The sequence below is a fragment of the Stegodyphus dumicola genome, chromosome 6, assembly GCF_044657685.1.
Source record: "Stegodyphus dumicola isolate Sdum_Otavi_A_Nest chromosome 6, ASM4465768v1".
Lineage (NCBI taxonomy): Eukaryota > Metazoa > Arthropoda > Arachnida > Araneae > Eresidae > Stegodyphus > Stegodyphus dumicola.
In genome coordinates this window covers 223674684-223693045 of record NC_140773.1, presented here as the reverse complement: position 1 = coordinate 223693045, position 18362 = coordinate 223674684, and the positions used below count along the sequence as shown (strand labels likewise).

General features: G+C 35.2%; 1 protein-coding gene across 9 annotated transcripts in view; it reads right to left on the bottom strand.

Moving 5' to 3' along the window:
• Window positions 1-18362, bottom strand: part of LOC118181277 (meiosis inhibitor protein 1-like) — a 223644-nt gene that overhangs the window by 8163 nt on the left and 197119 nt on the right. For 6 of the 9 annotated variants that reach the window (XM_085819592.1, XM_085819597.1, XM_085819595.1 and 3 more), the window contains 2 exons: window positions 14541-14622; window positions 4323-4414 (listed from right to left, as the gene is read on the bottom strand). In XM_085819592.1, coding sequence (XP_085675718.1) covers window positions 4323-4414; window positions 14541-14622 — 174 coding nt within the window. The remainder of the gene's footprint in view (window positions 1-4322; window positions 4415-14540; window positions 14623-18362) is intronic. The other 3 variants (XR_015041844.1, XR_015041845.1, XR_015041843.1) reach the window with 1 other exon arrangement.

Genomic DNA, 18362 nt, shown 5'->3' with positions numbered 1-18362 from the left:
TAAGGAAGGTTCAATTTACTTCGTGAAAGAGAGCTAGGAATCCTGAGTAGCACGTAAAAAGTTATTTTGCCTTCGGGCTAAAGCTCTCTTGGAGCTTTTGCGGCCAAGCGGTAAAGTCGCTGAATACTGGTAGTTCGGTCCGAGGTTCGAATTCCGCGAACGGGCTGGCTGCATGGGCGTTTTCGTGGTTTTCCCCATCTGTAACTATATACCAGTCAGTTTTCCTTAGAAAGTCCTCCACAAAGGCATCCCTCCCATTCGGCAGATATCCCTAGTGTGCTTTGTCATAATTAAATAAATCAAACCAAACCTTGAAGCTGTTACGCTCGGCCGTATAATACGTGCTTTTTGATATTCCCCGGCTAATTTAAATTAAGGCCCAACTATGTTAGATAATTGTGTTAGCTTCAGCTATGTATCTTGATTAGTTCTAATTTAGTTTTTATTTCTTATTCTGAGTTCAAGCCCAAGTGGAGTCTTTGTTGTAAGCCCGAGAAAGGGACCAACTGTTCATCTTATTTTGAATGAAATAAAGGGTAGCTAACCCTTCTTAAGGTCTACCATTTTAGTTCTTTGAACCCAGCGATAAGTTGCTTAACAGTTCATTAAGTTCCTCGACATTTACTTTAGCCAGAAAGAGTGAGGAACTCTAAAACCTTAATGCATCTTTTGAAGATTTATTCTCAGATAATCAACTCACAGTTATAAAAGACCTTTAAGAGATATTAGTTATTTAGTTAGTTAGTTATTTGAACCCAGCGATAAGTCGATTAACAGTTTACTAAGTTCCTCGACATTTACTTTACCAAAAAGAGTTAGGAACTCTACAAGTTTAATGCATCTTTTGAAGATTTATTCTCAGATAATCAACTCACAGTTAAAAAAAAGATCTCCTTTCAGAGATATTGGGCAATAAACTTACATTTGACATTTCCTTCACAGCAGCAGTCATTATCTCAACCTAAAGCAATATTTTAATAGGCTTTAACACGAGTTTCTTTCTTTCTGATCAGGTGCATCAGCTGCCAAGAGTTAGGGCAGTTGAGAAGAATCTGCCCCCAAAACTCAATAGTTTACTCTATTTGCTCAGATTCACAACAACATGAGCAGTGCACTGCAGAAGAAAAAATGCATCAGCTGCATTTACAAGAACACTGCGAACACAACATACTTTCAGCCGACCACTGAACAGATACATTTTCTTTGACATTAATTCACACTTTCAAATATTTGAAACACTTCTTTGCAATATCTCTTCTTCTAATAATAATATTCTCTTATTAATACGCCTATCACATTTTATGATGCACTTCATTTAAACTTATTTCCTTTGAAAGTGAGACACGATCTTACAGTTCAAAGTGCCCTTTTAGCACTATCGATTGCAATTAAAAAAGAGAGGTGCACGACTAGATGATATAGCAGTCCCATATGTAAAATTTCAACATTCTAACACGAATCATTTTTGAGTTATACGAGACAGATATGTTCGCCTCATACATACGTACGAACAGATGTTAAGTCGAGACTAGTCAAAGGCTTTCAATAAAAAAAAAATAACATTTTACGGCAATTCGATTTTGAGCTATGCGACGTAACACATTTGCACACACACACCCACAAAAACGGGACCCCGCTCTGATGGGTCGATTGGCGAAATTTAAATTGCGTTTTTCATGTCTCGAAAGCGCGACTTAGGATATATATTAGATTTATTTAATGCTTGAAAACCGGAGGGGATAAATTATACGGCGTATATTCAAAAAATCCAATCAGAAATTCAGAAAAGGGATTAAAATAATCGAGTAAATGTGGTATTTGAACGATCGTGAGATTCTTTATAAGCTTTGCAAGATAAAGATTTTTTATGACTGAACATCAGATGCTGGGCTCTTCATCATTTAATGCTATTTAATACACAGTGCAGTGTATATTAGATGAACAGAGGGCTTAAATGATAAACGTATCACGTCAAAATCATCTATAAAGACAGAATAACATTACTGTATTATATATTTCAAAGGACTTATTATTTTCAACAATGTTCGTTTTACTAACAAAATACTTTCTTGCATACATTTTACATTATTACCATAAAATAGAAGTCTTTAAATTATGTGCGGAAAAAATAGTTGCCTTGAAAGGCAGAAACACGCTCTTTCTCACAATACGAAAACCTTAGTTGAAATAATTTTCAGACTAATTTGTATTCTTGTAGGGAAATGGAAAAGATAGTTAAGGCTGAAATTATAAATAACTGTTTGTGCAAAGTAATAATAACCTTACATATTTTACATTTAATACCACTTTACATTTCAGTAACTAATTTGTGTCATTTTAATAACGTTATTTTTCTTCTTCTAATGAAATTAGGATTGATTTCCGTGTCGGGTCAAAAAATCGGGGAAAATATAGGATATTTCCTTTAATGAACTTTTCATTTCCATGAATTAAATCCTTAAAAATGCACGCATTAAAAAAACATCCTGTTTTGTTTACTAAGCAAACTGTATTTCAGTTTGTATTTTGCATATACTGAATAATAATAACTCGATAAAATATTAAATAATATTTAATATTATTTTTTTCTTTCGGCTATCGATGTGCATGTCGATTTCAGATATAATATTAAATAATATTTAATAATATTTAATATTATTTTCTAGTTATTCTTAAGAACCACATATACTTGAAAATTGTGATTCTGATTATACATTTGTGTATTCTGATTATACATTGAAACAGAACTCGGATACTGCAATAAATTAAACTTTATTTTCACGAAAATGATGAACTGATATGATAAGAGTTGAAATGGGTAAGGCTAACCGAAATGATAAGGATTGAAATGTATGAAGATATATTTATAACTTAATCTCGTTTTTGGATCTAGAATAAATACAGAGAGTAATTTCGGTAAAAAAGTTTTATACTAGAGCTTCAATATTCTATCATATATTCAATTTTTCAAATGTTCTATCTAATAGTTTAAATATTCTATATGATTTTTCTTTCGGCTATCGATGTGCATGTCGATTTCAGATATAAAAAGGAATACTCTCTTCTGTTAATAATGGCATGTTTCGGATCCCCTCCCCAGTTTAATATTTCCTTTCTTCCTATTGTTTCCCTAATTTCTTAGCATTTCCACCTACGAGCTCTCTAGGAAAAAGCGTAATATGGGAATGGGGGGAAGAAAATGAAAAAAAAAAAAAAAAAAAAAAAAATCTGAAGGCTTTTAGATTTGATATTATGCCCCAAGGGGCTTTAACGTTTTGTGCGATATCTTTATTTACTAAATATCACGTTCTTCTCTCTTAAACTAATCATAAAATAGTTTAAAAAGCGCATATCTAAGAATTAACGATACGCAGTCTTGCTTGCTGAGCATAAAAATGTTTCCCCCCCCCTACGCAGTGTTGCGACGGCTCGCTTTGAAATCGTTGCGTTTGTTAATCAAAAACTCGTTAAGTTTTAAAAAATATGAAATAGATAATAAAACAAATTCCAAATTCGGGCTTCCAGATGCCCATATTCGGGTGGAGACGTACGCTATTCAAAATTGGTTGGTTCTATGTACCGTTGTTTTATCACAGTGCGAGAAACATACATACATTCATGCAGATTCTTCAATATTTAATTTCTTTAAATACAATACAGGGCGATAATATTAGACGGCAGCAATTTGAAAAGTGAAATGGACACTTAAAATTTTCGACGCAAAATGCCAAAACGAAATTAATAGGCTTTCTCGGCTAACGCCCTTTGGGTTAAAAAATCGAAGTCATACAGCAATGCAGAGTCAGACAAGTCATCTTTACGGGTTAGTCTACAAAGGAAGCCAGTCATTAAAGTGCACGAGCATGGGAGAGAACAAAATGCTTTAAATCACTCACAAGATTTTTGTAAATTGCTGGAAGATTTCAGAAGGTATTCAAAGGTTGCCACTATGAACTGCAACACACGAGTGACATTGCATGGAATGAGCGCATTTTTGAAAATTTCTAGCTTGTCTCGGACTTTCGAACCAGCTACTTTCGTAGGTATTTCAAAATCCTCATGGCACTCTGTAACGGAATTTGCGATGTAACTCTAGATGCATGTTACTATTTCTGCAGATGATTTATAAATGAAGGTACCACGAAAGAATGTATGAGCAGCCTCGAAACCGAACAACGCCATCTACCGTATGAAGGTGGCGTTTAGACGCTGCATTACTGTATGATTCTTATTTTGCTTTGAGCAAATCCTTCCGAAATTTATACAGAATTTTTAGCTAAATCATTCTATTTACAGTATACATATTTCGACAAAGCACTTACCTTTTTAAACAAAGTCCATAAGTTATTTTCCATAGTATGAAATTTTGATTCCAATACAATTCTCAGCCATGGTTGAAGCATTATATGTTTCTCTGGAAATATTAAGACTTCAATCAATAAAATAAACGAAAGAAAATAAAAAGTGCATTGTTAATCACAGTTTCTGCATATCTGTAACCTGCTAGAGTTACTCGTATTTATTATGAGAAAGATGCTCGTCTTTAATTGTTAATGAAAGCGAAACGAAAGAATATTATATAGCATTCCAAAACATTAAATGCAAATTATGTAGACTACAGTGCTATAACTGATGAAAATATATCGCACCACGTTAACATTTTACTCAAGCACAGACAACATAATTTTGATTTTCCAGTTGTGCGCTTTCAGGTAAATGTACTATTTAATCTAGTGTTGGAAAGTTTTAACTTGCGTAACGAGTATAGACTATTTCTAAAGTCACTGCCGAAAAAATTAGTTTTTAAAGTTCCGTTGTTTCTAAGTTGCTGTTTTGCAGCAAAATGGTATACTGATGAATGTGGAAAGATCTCATAGTATTAAACAAAGCGTTATCATTTAAAATAAAATTAAAAATTCTCATGGGTACACCACATGACTTCTTAGTACGGAATATTAAATTATACGCATTTTTCCCGCATTTCATTTAAACTTATTTTCTCGAATTTCACTAGAGATATATTTCTCATTCAATTAATTCAGTTCTCACTTCGCAACAAGGCAAAAATACATAAAAAATTTAAAAAATAAAATAAAATAAATAAAACACCAAATACAGTTAAAACAATTAAAAAAATCAATTTTTTTACAATTAAAGTTACATTTTCTACGCAAAAACAAACAATTCGACCAGCGGGCAAGAAGGCAGATTTTTCGGTGCACAAAACTGAAAGTTTACTTTTGGTCTTTTACAGCATTTAAGTCTGCGATGTTATCGAGAAAGAGAGTTCTTTAAGTACAGATGTTACCCAGAAACATCGTGAAATTGCATTCGATAGCGTCAAAATGGACATTTTCGTTAAATATGGTACCCGGAATTTTTTGTTATTACAATAAAATGTTATTATTACTGTCAGATGTTATTTATAAATATCAAAGAGCACTAAATTAGAGTTAGAAATTTTGCAATTGATATATTAATTGGCACTAATAATAATATGTTTTATTTGACTACTACCTTATTGTTTTAGATCTAAATCTTTAAGCGATGTAAGCAGCCCTCTTGTTAGTGTACTGAGCTAAAATAACAACCCTACTCAGATCTTTTAACGTGACGGGTGGATTACAAATGCCCACTGTTAGGGCTTTCGGTCATTTGTCACTTTACGAAGAACTCTGAGTTGGCTTGCTACTTTGGCGTCTTCGATTAACAAGAGGGTTCTTGGCATCGTTTAAAAATAATGTTGACCATAATAATAAGGGAATACCTTTATTTAGTGTAAGAAATGCGTTAAAAAATAAAAATTCTTGCCCGATATATTTAGGTGCACATAAGTTGCTTAAATGACTCCTTTAGTGATACTAATTATCAGTGCGTTTTATCACGTGGAAGATAAAATAAAGACGTCAGGATGTAGAGACATTAGGTAATTTTGAAAGCAGGAGAAGTGAAAAAGGTGGTGGAGAATCATCATCCACCACCTTTTTTTAGTTCGGGCGTCACTGTAGACATTAGATTATTTCGAAGCAGGAGGGATGAAAAATGGGCAAAGCCTTCGCCGGTACTCGAACCACGGGCTTCTTGAATACGCGTCGAGCGTGCTGATCACTACACGATGACGGCATGTAAAGAAGGCGGGAGAAATACCTTATAAGGCTTGTCGAATTTCTGTCTATCGGATCTTAACTTCTGTCGGAAAAAACAATAACACTTGAGTTTAGCCACATATATCAAACATTGTGAAATATATGCAAATTCTTTATAAGTTTAACGCAGAATATATTTTAACCGATGTATATACGCCTTAAGCTGCACTGAATGGTTTTTAAAAACTAAATATTTAAGACTTTGGAAGATCTAACTATACGTCCAAGGCGTTTATTTGACTTTGGCAAAACATTTCCTTTGAACCCATTTTCCCCCCTCCCGGAAAAAAAAAAAAAAAAAAAAAAAAAAAAAAACCCACTTGCAGGGAAAGGTGTAATTTATTCTTTAAAATTCCTTCAAGCTCCTTTCATTACAGTTGCAATAAAACTCCAAAAAGTTAAAGTAATGCTTCTTTCATGACAAGATTTATTATTTTTCAGTTCTATTACTTCCGTTTGTATTAATAATTTAAACTGTCCACTTACAGTCATGTTTTAGTTTTTATTTAAACTTTTCAATCTATATGGTTTTACACTAATAGCATAATCTCAGTCATTGGAGGTACTGAGATATATTCAGGAAAAAAGTTTGGAAAAATCCAGGAATTGACACCAGTAAAGAAACGATTTGGATCTTCAGATCTATTGACATCATCAATCTCATCGCGAAAAACTTTCATTTTCCTACATCCTGGAAAGCTGCTGTAATTTCGCTGATATTGAAGCCTGGAAAGGCAATAGACGAAGCGACCATTCAGTTTATTTCCTGGATATAGCAAGATCACCGAAGCCATGATACACTGGAGAATTCTGGACTTTGCAACAGACAACAACATTCATATTCCTAAGCGACATGGATTTGGACCCCGGCCCAGCATTCTACTTTCTTTCTTTTCACCGACAGCGAGGCAGCCGGTCCAATGGGTAGTTAGCATATCGGCCAGGTAGCCCGCTGACGGAAATAACTTGAACAAAATAACACACTTATAAATACATATTGTGCTCAAGACGACTGCTGAGGGCAGTGCAAACAAATGCTGGACGAAGACGATAGTGCATGATGGAAGAAGGGTACATTGCTGGTGAGAAGAACAATTTCAGTTACATATTTACGGAGTTATGGATAGGTGGTTACAAATACTAAAAGTAATAAGAAATAAAATACTAGAAAGTGAAATAATACATAAAATAAAAAAAGGCAAAACAGTGGAAACAATACATAAAATAAGGCAAAATACATAATTCAAGGTTTACAGTTCAAGGAGATAAATATATACAGGGAATAAGAAAAGCCGACTAAGCTAAGTTAAGATAAAATTAGTTCACTACAGGTACGGAGCATACAGGGCCTGTGCTAGTGACGAGGATGGTAGCTGAGAATTACTCCAGCCTGTCTGAGATTTTGCGTGCAATGTTAATGCAATCGCATATGCGTTTCAATGCATTGCGATTTTTTGAAGTAGCTTCGGCCCATGCATGGATGTGGTTTGCTACTGGTTGCCTAAGATGATATTTGGCAGTCTCTCTGCAAGCGAACAGATAGTGGTCCGGATCTCCTACCATCCCGCATGAGCAATGCTCATTTTCGCGTCGTCTGAAGCGATGCAGGTTAGTCATGAAGGGACCGTGTCCTGTTAGATACTGAGTGAAGTGAGACGAGCCAGATTTTAGAAGCCGGCAGACTTTTGGAAAAAATCTGTAAACTCTTCTGCCGGTGGTCTCTGTCTCCCACAGATGTTGCCAACGTTTGAGTAATTCTCTCTCGAGCTCAGCTTTTAAGAACGAGCCCGGGAGAGGCACGTCAAGTGTGCGAACGTGGGGGTCAGTTGCTGCTCTTTTGGCTATTGCATCTGCAATTTCATTACCCAGTATTCCAGTGTGGGCAGGTACCCACTGGAGTTCAGGCGAACCACGGACCTCTGAAATACCGTCCCAGCGTGCAGAACCACGTACACCAACTGCTTCAAGTTGTGGAAAATACATGTCAGAAGCCTCAAGAATCCACTGGAGGACTGTTACTAGATATCTAGAAAGGCTTGCATTGTGTTGGCTGGAATCGGATCATTTACAGATTAATCACTCTGGGTTTCCCATACTGCATTTCACACATAATTAAATTCTCTTTTACCGATAGACACTTTGCCATTTGTATAGAAATATTGGCAGTTTTGGCAATAGGTCCTCCTACCTTTTAGTTTGCAAGTTTCTACAGAGATACGAAAACAGAGTAAATTATCAGCTTCATAAATGCACTGAACTCCAGGCTCATTATTTAACTGAGCCTGTAATAGAGGCATTGTAACTCTAATTTTAAATCATATCACGGGGGCCACTTTCAGAATATTAAATTCAAGTGTAATTAATTCCTCTTTTAATTTTTCAGCGGGCTAGTCAGAAGGATCCCTAGTAACACCGTCAATCATGGCGCACGTGGCACACACATTCGGAAACTTTACAAGCATGTGTTCACGCTGAGCATAACACACGTGGGCTAGGAGATAAACACCTTCTCGCACAGCGATAAGACGTTACCGCAGGAACATATTACCATTACCTCTTAACTCGAAGATTGGTGATTGAATCCTTACATTTTCCTTTTTATGCAATTGTGAATGTTGTGATGACTTGCCAGGGTACCTGGGTTCGGGAACCCTACCTCTTGTAGAACACGTGACACTTTGAATTTTATAGATAGATAATAACAATGGAGATATACAAGTTAGGTTATTTACAAAGCATGAGATATGGGTTTAGACCGCGGCCCGGCATTCTACTGTACACCAGCAGTACCAGAAAGTAAAGTAAACCTCGAAAATGCTGTAGGGAGCCGTTCGAACTAATAACCTGTAAAGAAGGTTAGCACGAAATTTTGTAGAAGCACCAATGGTGCTTCTACAAAATGTGTCATTTGGTATTACAAAGCAAAGTTGAGAATTTATCATAGTAAATAGGTATTTACATAATAATAAGATAGTAAGAGATGCATAAAACAAGTATTATAGTATATTACACACATTTTAACATTGCAAGAGGTCTATTTAAATTTGAGAGATCATTACAATCGTAACTACAGATTTTTATTGTAGTACTCTGTCTTTGGTGAAATCCTTTGGCCAGGTTGCGACAGTGTGTCCTTAGATGGACAATTTTAAGTTCCTCGTGGATTGCATTATTGCGAATATACCACGGGGAGTCTGTGATTTCCTTTAAGAGAGAAAATCTGATATAGACTGATAATCTGACAGATGTGGAAGAGAAAATCTGATAGACGTGGACTGTAATCGCCTTCACTTGTGGCAGATACCTCATACTGTTTCGATGTTTGCTAAACAGTTTGATTTTAAATAGCAAAGTTTCGGGACGGCTTTAATTTCCCTGACTTTCTCCACTCGGAGGTTGAATAAAGATATCGGTAATTTATATCTGAGAGATAAATGACTAATACTATCCAAATGAACGCGCCATCCATGCCTGGTGATTTTTGCCCTGTAGACCATTTGACATGAAACGGTATGTAATAAACATTTCCATATTTCATAACCATTTGCATTGTACATATTGTCGTATGAAAGCTAAACACGATTATTTAGAGGTTATAATATAAAGTTAGAGTAAAAGTGAAAGTAATTTGTCCTATCAATCTTGGTTTTGGGTCATGCCATTTTCTCTAAAAAACATGAATACATTTAATTTAAACGAGGATAGAATGGCTGTAAAGAGTGACTGAATATTTTCTCTGACCATAATATTTTCCCGAGCATCAAAGGTACTGTTTTCATGCCATATCTTCATTCTTTTATAAGTTTTCATTTTGTTATTTTGATTGTTTTCGGAATTCAAGCATTTCCAAATATTTTTCGGGAACATAACATTTGCCTTGAATTTATTGTTTTAACACAACTGAATGCAATAATTGAAGGGAGGGAATGAGGTAAAATATCGCAGTTGCAGATACACCAAATGAAGCAAAACATGAGCCATTTCAGTTATTGTTAAATGACGTCATAATAAAATTTTAACAGAAAACTGAAAATGAAAATAATTCTCAAATGAAAGCAAGATGACTTAAAAAAAAAGAAGCAACGAGAAAAAAAAAAAAAAGAAAAGAAAATCTGAAAGGATTCAGATTTTAACGTCGTATCAGAGCATTTGTTAAGGTTTTTTATACTCTCGTTGAGCATCGCAAGTTACCAATCCGCTTTTGGACTCTCTCTTGCTAACACAATTTCTTTGACATTTTAGCTACATTATTAGGCATCGCTTTCTTTGCACTTAACATTAAATTCTAAAGCAAAATATTTCAAAAAGCATAGGTTTAGAATTCCCGGTATGGTGTTAGGGACTCTCATACATTTATTACATTAGCTATATTATTTATTTGAAAACTAGGAACTTCAGCGGCTAGCCGCATAAAAGAATTTTCATGAAAAAATACTGAGGAGTCCAGCTAGTGTCATTTCATAAAATTATTTAATACTATCTCTAATTAGACGACTCATGCTTTAAATGAATTTTTACACATTAAATTTAATTAAAATACATTTCTATTTAAATAAAACATATTAAAAAATTTTAAAAAAATATTCTTAAGAACTGCGTTTATTGTTTTTCAATCACTTGATTTGCTACTCAGTAAAAGAAAGATTAATTTGAAAGTTAAATATCTGACGCTTTACTGTGTAGAGACATTAGGTTATTTGGAAGCAAAAGATTTGAAAAATGAGCAACGCCCTCGCCGGGAATTAAACCACGGACCTCTGGAATACGCGCCCAGCGTGCAGACCACTAAGGCATGCTAAGAAGGCGGTAGAAATACCTTATAATTGAATGGCAAGACTTTGGTGCCTGGAGATAATAAGTATTTTATTTGAGGCAGTAGTAATACATTGCTTGCAAACAGAAGAATTTGTGGGTTAAATATGAAAGCTAAGTACCTTCCTTTTTGACGAATGGCAATTGGGCGCACTGGAGATAAAAATGTTTTATTTGAAGAGCCTTGCCACCTTTCGCTTTCAAACCGCTGAGCTTGTTAAGTAAAAAATTCTTTAAATTTGTACTAAATATGAAATAAATCAGAAACAAATTCGAAATTAAAATTTCGGACTTCGAGCGCCCATGTTCGGGTGGAGGATTAGGTGTATTAAAAATTAGGTTGCCCCTAGGCTGGCGTCATTTTTCCCCAAAGCGAGGAACTGTAATAATTTTTGCTTAAAATGTTGCTATAGTTTTACTGGTTTAGGGGCGAATTCCCAGAAATTCAAGATAAGAACAAGAAACCATATATTTAAACTGAACTGTTTAAAATAGCAATACCAAACGGTAAGGAGTAGTTGGTGTGATATTATTCTATCATAAATTAACTCCATACGGAGAATTGTATAGCTACTTAATAAATAAAAGGCTTCCGTTGTTCAAGACGTAGTTGTGCCTTTTTTATCACTGGATCGCTGGAGCACCAAGCTTGCAACAGTTCCGCAAATGAAGTGGTAACAATTTCCATTTCGCAGAAACACGATTTTACGCAATCAGAGAGAAAATGTATGATTTCAAATGTTTCAGATTATACATGCAATTTTATTTTTTCAATATGATTTGCCTACGAGCAAATTTTTAAAGTGTGACTACAAAAATTATGGAGTTGGATACTCCAATTCTATTCCATTAGTTGTGCCATAATCTTTCTCCCATACATCATTTAAGATTTTCTATAGATTAAGACAACTAATGTGTAAAAATTTATTACTTATTCAGTAACACTGAAATTTAGCTCTTGCATAAACGAAATACTGATGATATTAAAGCTGCAGAAAAACAGAATTGAATATTGTTAATACATTTTGGTCAGAGCGAGGAGTAAATGTTTAAAGTGATAAAACTGCAGCTGCTTTACATTTTAAAAGGAATTATTACAAAAATGTACCCCCTTCCAAAAAAAGGAGGGAGAGAAAAATCCTACTTATTTGAATGGCTAAAATATCAAATAAAAATTCTTTTTCTCATATAAAAGATGTATAGTATTTGATTATTTTCCTGACAAATATTTTCACCTGCGGAAAAGGTTTTCCTGATGTAAAAGTTTTTGTCCTTATTTGTCTATTAAAATACATATCTCTACCTTCAGATGCAAATTTTAGTTTTCGTGAACTCATTCGCTCGTTTAATTATTCTTAGAAGTAGAATTTATGAGAAATCCTTTGAAGGAAGAAAACAATGATTGAGAAATCATGTATTTATTGATGCTCTCCGACAGCAGAAATTTTGTACCCTATTTCGGATGACCGAAAATATCCAGTCCATTTGTAAAAAGGATTGAGGATATGTACACTTCTTGGTAATTACTAAGGACAGACCTCAAATTTTAGTGTACCATAACATTAAGCGGGAGTGATGACTAAGCTCGATCAAATACTGTTGCTGTACTGTTCAGACTTTAGAATTAAGAGCGTTTATTGTTCAAGAAAATGCAGAAGGTTTTGAAATATCCAAAAGTAATAAAGTGCTGTTTTGATACTATGTACGGAGAATTGGGAAAATGCATATTAATGACAGATACAGGTAAAAGCTAAGCCAGGATCTCTGTAGTACCACAGGTAATTGAGGCATTGTTGAACTTAGCAAACTTCTGCCCCAGTTTTGAGGAAGAACATCCCGAAAGGCGGGCTTATAGTCTTCGACACCTTTCCCTATCATCAGCCTTTCGAAACGACTTTCGGCTCAACGTATATTTTGAGTGCCTCTTGCCGCACAGACACTATACGCTTACAAATATCCAAGCTTTCTCTGGGACTCCAGCTCGCACACTTTGGTACGGCAGTTTGCGTCACTAACCATTATACTGACTGGGTGGCGCGTATGAACGACAGCACTCACCTTAACGAAACGTGTCAATACGAAGCATCTTTACCGCGGACTGTGATGCAACTTTCTACATGTCGTATCATGCTTTATACAGCATTATCCAGCACCTGTTGAAGCAACTGATCTGATTCCTGGATGAGTGTGTTCTTGTTATAGGATATTTTCGACCAGCAAGTCCTTTTCTCAGAGCATCCCAAACATTTTAATAGTGATTTAGATCTGAACAATATGGTGACCATACGAGGTGTTAAATATTCTCGCTGTCTAGGCAATCTTGAACAGCGAGTGTTTGATGACATGGTGCGTTGTCGTGTATGAAAAGAAATTTATCACCGAAAGGACCACTGGAAAGTCCAGCATGAGGCAAATGAATTCTCAATTTATCGTTGGCCAGTCATTGTCTCACCTGTAAAACCAGATGTAGAAGTGTGCGGCCATTGATCATTGTGCCGCCACATACCATGATATTGTCCCCCTTCCCGGACATTTTCTGGACGACCAGCAGTACCACTCTCACGCCAGATCAGTTGTGACGTTTATAACCCGATAACAAACTGAACCTAATCTCATCTGCACAAGTCCAGTCCTCTTCAGTCCAACTGCGGTGCTCGCGACAGCATTGCAAACGGGCGGTACGTTGTTGTCTAGGCAATGGAGTACCAATAAGTCTGAAGTGTATAGTTCTCACAAACGTCTGGCTGCAGTATTTCGAGAGATCTGTTATCCTGCGGCAGCAATAAACTTGCTCGCCACCTGCTGAGCTGTCTTGCACCAGTTTTTGGCAATGTTTCCGGCACCAGTTATGGCAATGTACTTGTCTTCTGCTGAGGTCGTACATCTAACACGATCTCCTCCGTAACGCTGGCTACATATTGCAATTGTTTGAAATGTTTTCCATAACCACGAAACAACGATATGGATCATGTTGAACTCCCTAGCAATACCTATTATTTTTTGCCCTTCTTCGATATTTCAAATGATACCGTCACGGGTAAAATCATCTGAGTGATGTCGAGAAGACATACCGAAACTTCCAAGACCGTCAATTAAATTTTTGTCGTACAACTTTCACTTGATACAACAGCTGCCCGCATGCATCAAATCCTTTAAATTTTTACCAGCGTTGTCACTTGATAAACAGACGAGGGAATAAAAATTTCCATACGCACACCTCTTCTTACTGTTTCGGCACTTATTTTCCACGCTTTACTTTCTTTCATTTTGTGGTTGCTATAGGTGATAATGTTGTCGTTCTTAGCAATTAGTCAGTAGTGTATATTTTTCTGTTTGCAGGAAAAAGAAAATCTAAGGAATCTTCCTACGCCATTGCAATGAAAATCGAACCTCTCTGATACGCTTTTAACAGCAGATGTGTTTCTTATGTGCGCTTTTTTTTAGTGGGATCTCTCGTGTTGTTCTGGCACCTCGCAGAGTAGCTTTAAAATCTAGTTGAATCAATCCCCTCGCATAAAAAGAAAAAAGTTTTTCGAAAGAGAAATATAAAAATCATAAAAGTGTAAAGCATTTATAATTTACCTAAAGCCCAATCTTTCTCATTCAAGATGTTCAGTAAATTAATGTATGTTGTTATTACATCTTCTTCAAATATTGGATCACCCTAAGAAAAAGCACACACATGTTAATTGCGAACAGTAAGTACATAATCAATGAAAATACAATTTAAAAAAATATTAAAAATCCAATAATTTTTACAAAATATTTCATATTTCTCAACTTATGTTTCAGCTACTTCTCAGCTAAAAACATTCTTAATTCACCTTGCTATTTTTTCTTCCTCAAAAACTGCGTTATTCAATACTTTTCAGCATAAACCTCACGAAATTGAAGGAATTACAGTTTAAAAGATGGATCCATTGTTTCTGACAATCATGGCCGACAACAATGACTACATCCTCGAGAATCAGCCTGAGTGATTTGTGCTTTATCTTATCGGGTTACTTACCCATTTTTTGCCTCTTTAAAACCCCAATTTAAAAAATGACATTAGTTACTTCTCGAGATCTGAACCATGGTCAATTGTCACGGTCATCTCCCAACTGTCAGCTAACCATGCAAATAACTTACACCACAAAGGCGCGCAGCCCCCCTGCGTGGGAGGAAAGCGAAAATTCCGTACAAAAATACCTCTTCTCAGCTTGGTTTAATCAAACGTGTTCTACAACAATTCTTCTTCTTCTTCTTAATAATAATAATTAATAATAGTAGTAGTAGTAGTAGTACTAATACTTAGTACTAGTTCAGCACTACTACTAATAGTAGAACTAGTACTAGAATTAGTATTAAAACTAGTGCTAGTACTGAGTTCTAGTTCCAGTACTTCTACTTAGAACTAGCAGTACTAGAACTATTAGCAGCACTAGCAGTACTAAAACTACTAGCAGTACTAGAACCACTAGATAAACTAGAAAAAGCGTACTGGCAAAATTGGAACTACAGTATTGGAACTAGCAGCACTAGCAGTACTAGAACATTGCTGTTGTTGTTGCCGTTGCCGTCGTTGTAGTTGTCGTTGCCTAGGGGATTCTGAACTAGGTGCATACTTTCTTAAAAGCAAATATTTATTTCAAGTTAATTTCTAACTGGAGAAGTCGCATTTTTTGAATGTATTTTATTGACAGTTAAAACTTGCCAGGTTACAAATACGATATCTAAGAACTAAAAAGTCCGACGATCATATGAAATGACCGCTGTTCTAGATATTATAAATTGATGATTATAAATTGATTATTATTAATTGATTATAAGCAGATGCTTATAATGTTGCTAATGCAAACAAATGTTCACGTCCCCCTTGGCACGCTCAATTTGCGTTCAGTTATAAACCATTTCAAAAATAGATGATTGCTAATGCAAACAAATGTTCACGTTCCCCCTGACACGCTCAATTTGCGTTCAGATGAAAATTCAATTTAAAATAAAATGTCGGAATAAAATCGGGCACATTTTTAAACTCTTTACGCGAAAGGATATTTAGCATAGGAGTTTGGGTAAACCTACCTGATAAGATGTACTACGAACAACTCGTTAGTTGGTTTCGTCTTCTTTAATTTCTCAACGTTTTTAAGTTTCTAGGTAATTCATATGTAAATATAGTTAAATGCATAATAAGGAACAATTGTATGAATTAAATACCATGATAATTTAATTAAAGCAATGATAACTGCATGTATGGTATCAGTGTATATGGATTATTTGAATGCCGTGGCAACTTCACGCCATTGGCTAGTACAGTTACGGGAGCAACCAGTAAACTATCGGCGAAAAACAGACACTTAAGCCGCATACAATAAAGAAGTAATAAATTGCTTTTTAAATTAATTGAAGAACGTTGTACATTCCTACAGCTATGATTAAATCAACTCTTTTGTCGGTGATACGGACTACTCCGAACGTCGTTTCTCTCGAACTTGGTCCCTTTTTCACATTTATGTTGTTAGGATTTTCTTCTTTCAGTGTATCATTCCTTAAATCAAAACTTCACCTGGCATATTAGGAACTAAATATTCGCCAAAATAAACAGTATGAATTTCAACATAAAAAAGAGATACAACTACAAAAATTACACGGTGCTTTAAAAAGAAGGGGGGTAACAGAGGTTAGCTCTTTGTAAAAGCATTATTTCTTGTAATACAAAAAGGCGCCACGTATCACTTGATTCATGTGTTTAGTTGCATTTAGTTGTTGTGCTCTTTCTTACATTCCAAGTGGCCAGTTCCTATTTTTTCGTTCAAGAAAACGCATATATGCCACCCTTGTTAATATTTTTGGTACTACAGGTAGAGTTCCACAAACTCGACTCCCGATAACTTGACATTCCGTAGAACTCGCCAACTTTTTAGGTGCATTTTTAAGATACCTCTAGGCCAAACAGAGCTAATATTACATACAGTACATATAATTATTATTTTGTAGAATAAAGGAGAAATCTCACAGAACAAGATACCTATACGAAACATGCAATGTGATGCAATGCATGTACCAAAAAGACAAAACATGCTTTGAACAGTGTCACAAAAAAATCTTTTTTGACATTTAAAAAAAACAGAGTTTTTATCTGAGTTTTTTTAATCCATTTATCCGAACGTCCTTATTATGTATGTTCTTATAATTTCACTGCTATAAAAAATTACCATAAATGTTTATTTTTAAATTTTTTTTCTGACGATTTACTTTGTAAAATAATGTAAAAATTTTATATATAATGCAATTCTCAAATACATTTTTTTTTAAATTCTCAAGTTTCGTCATTTATTGAAAATGCGCAGGGGAAAAAGGTAAGTTTTGTTTTCCTACTACCCATGTAAGTTTCCAAGTCGTACGCTGGTTTCACAGTGTGACTACCACCCACAGATCAATGTGCAAGAGTAGATTATTTTTAATTAATATATTTTTTGTCTCTGGGATCATGATATTCGATTTCTAGAGTATTGTAGTTAAAGCACCATAAAAATAATATTGCGCGTATCAAAAAAGTTAAACATTAAGAATTTTGCAAAGCCCACCCCTTATTCCGTAAAACTCGACGGCCTCTCAGTCCACATTATGTCAATTATGGGAGATCAAGATTATCCCATCAAGATGGCCTTGATTATGTCGATTTTGCGGGACTCTACTATAATCATTTTCCGTGGGCCGTGAAAAAATTGCCAAACAATTATTGACGACAGTTATGCTTAATTAATTATGATAAACCTAACACAACTCAAGAGTTTGATTTCACACAATTCACGAGTTCAGTTAACGAGTCAGAGTTCACGAGTTCATTTAACACAATTCACGAGTTTGATTTCTTTTCTGCCTGTGAATTTTTTTGCGAGAAATAAAAGTTTATTTAAAGTATTGCTTCTCCCCCCCCCCCAGCTTGTCGTGGAATTTACGATTGCCCATGGATGAAAAGTTTGCGACTGATTTATTTCAAACAAGAAGCATCATCAAAAATAAACAGTTATGCTCGAAAAATCATGAAATTGAATTGAGTTTTGTACAAAACGCCGTGAAATACGCTGCAGGAAAAGATGTTGCAATGAGAGAAAAGGAGTGGGAAGCAAAATTGGTTTGAAAGTTCCAAAATCGCTTTCCACACAATTATAAGGTTCATATATTTCTAGTGCCAGGGGATAACATCAGTTGAATATTGCGAATTGAAACTTAAGATGAACCATAATACGACTTTTGACTGGAACAATTACATGCGGGAGGTTTGCACAGCAGCTTTAACAGCCCGGCCAACTGTGAAAATTAGCAAAAGCAACAAGGCTAGACTTAGACGAAAGCTTTTTCACTAAGAGGAAGAGTAACGTTGGGCAGGTTCTTCCACAACAAATGGGTTTTTGGCGG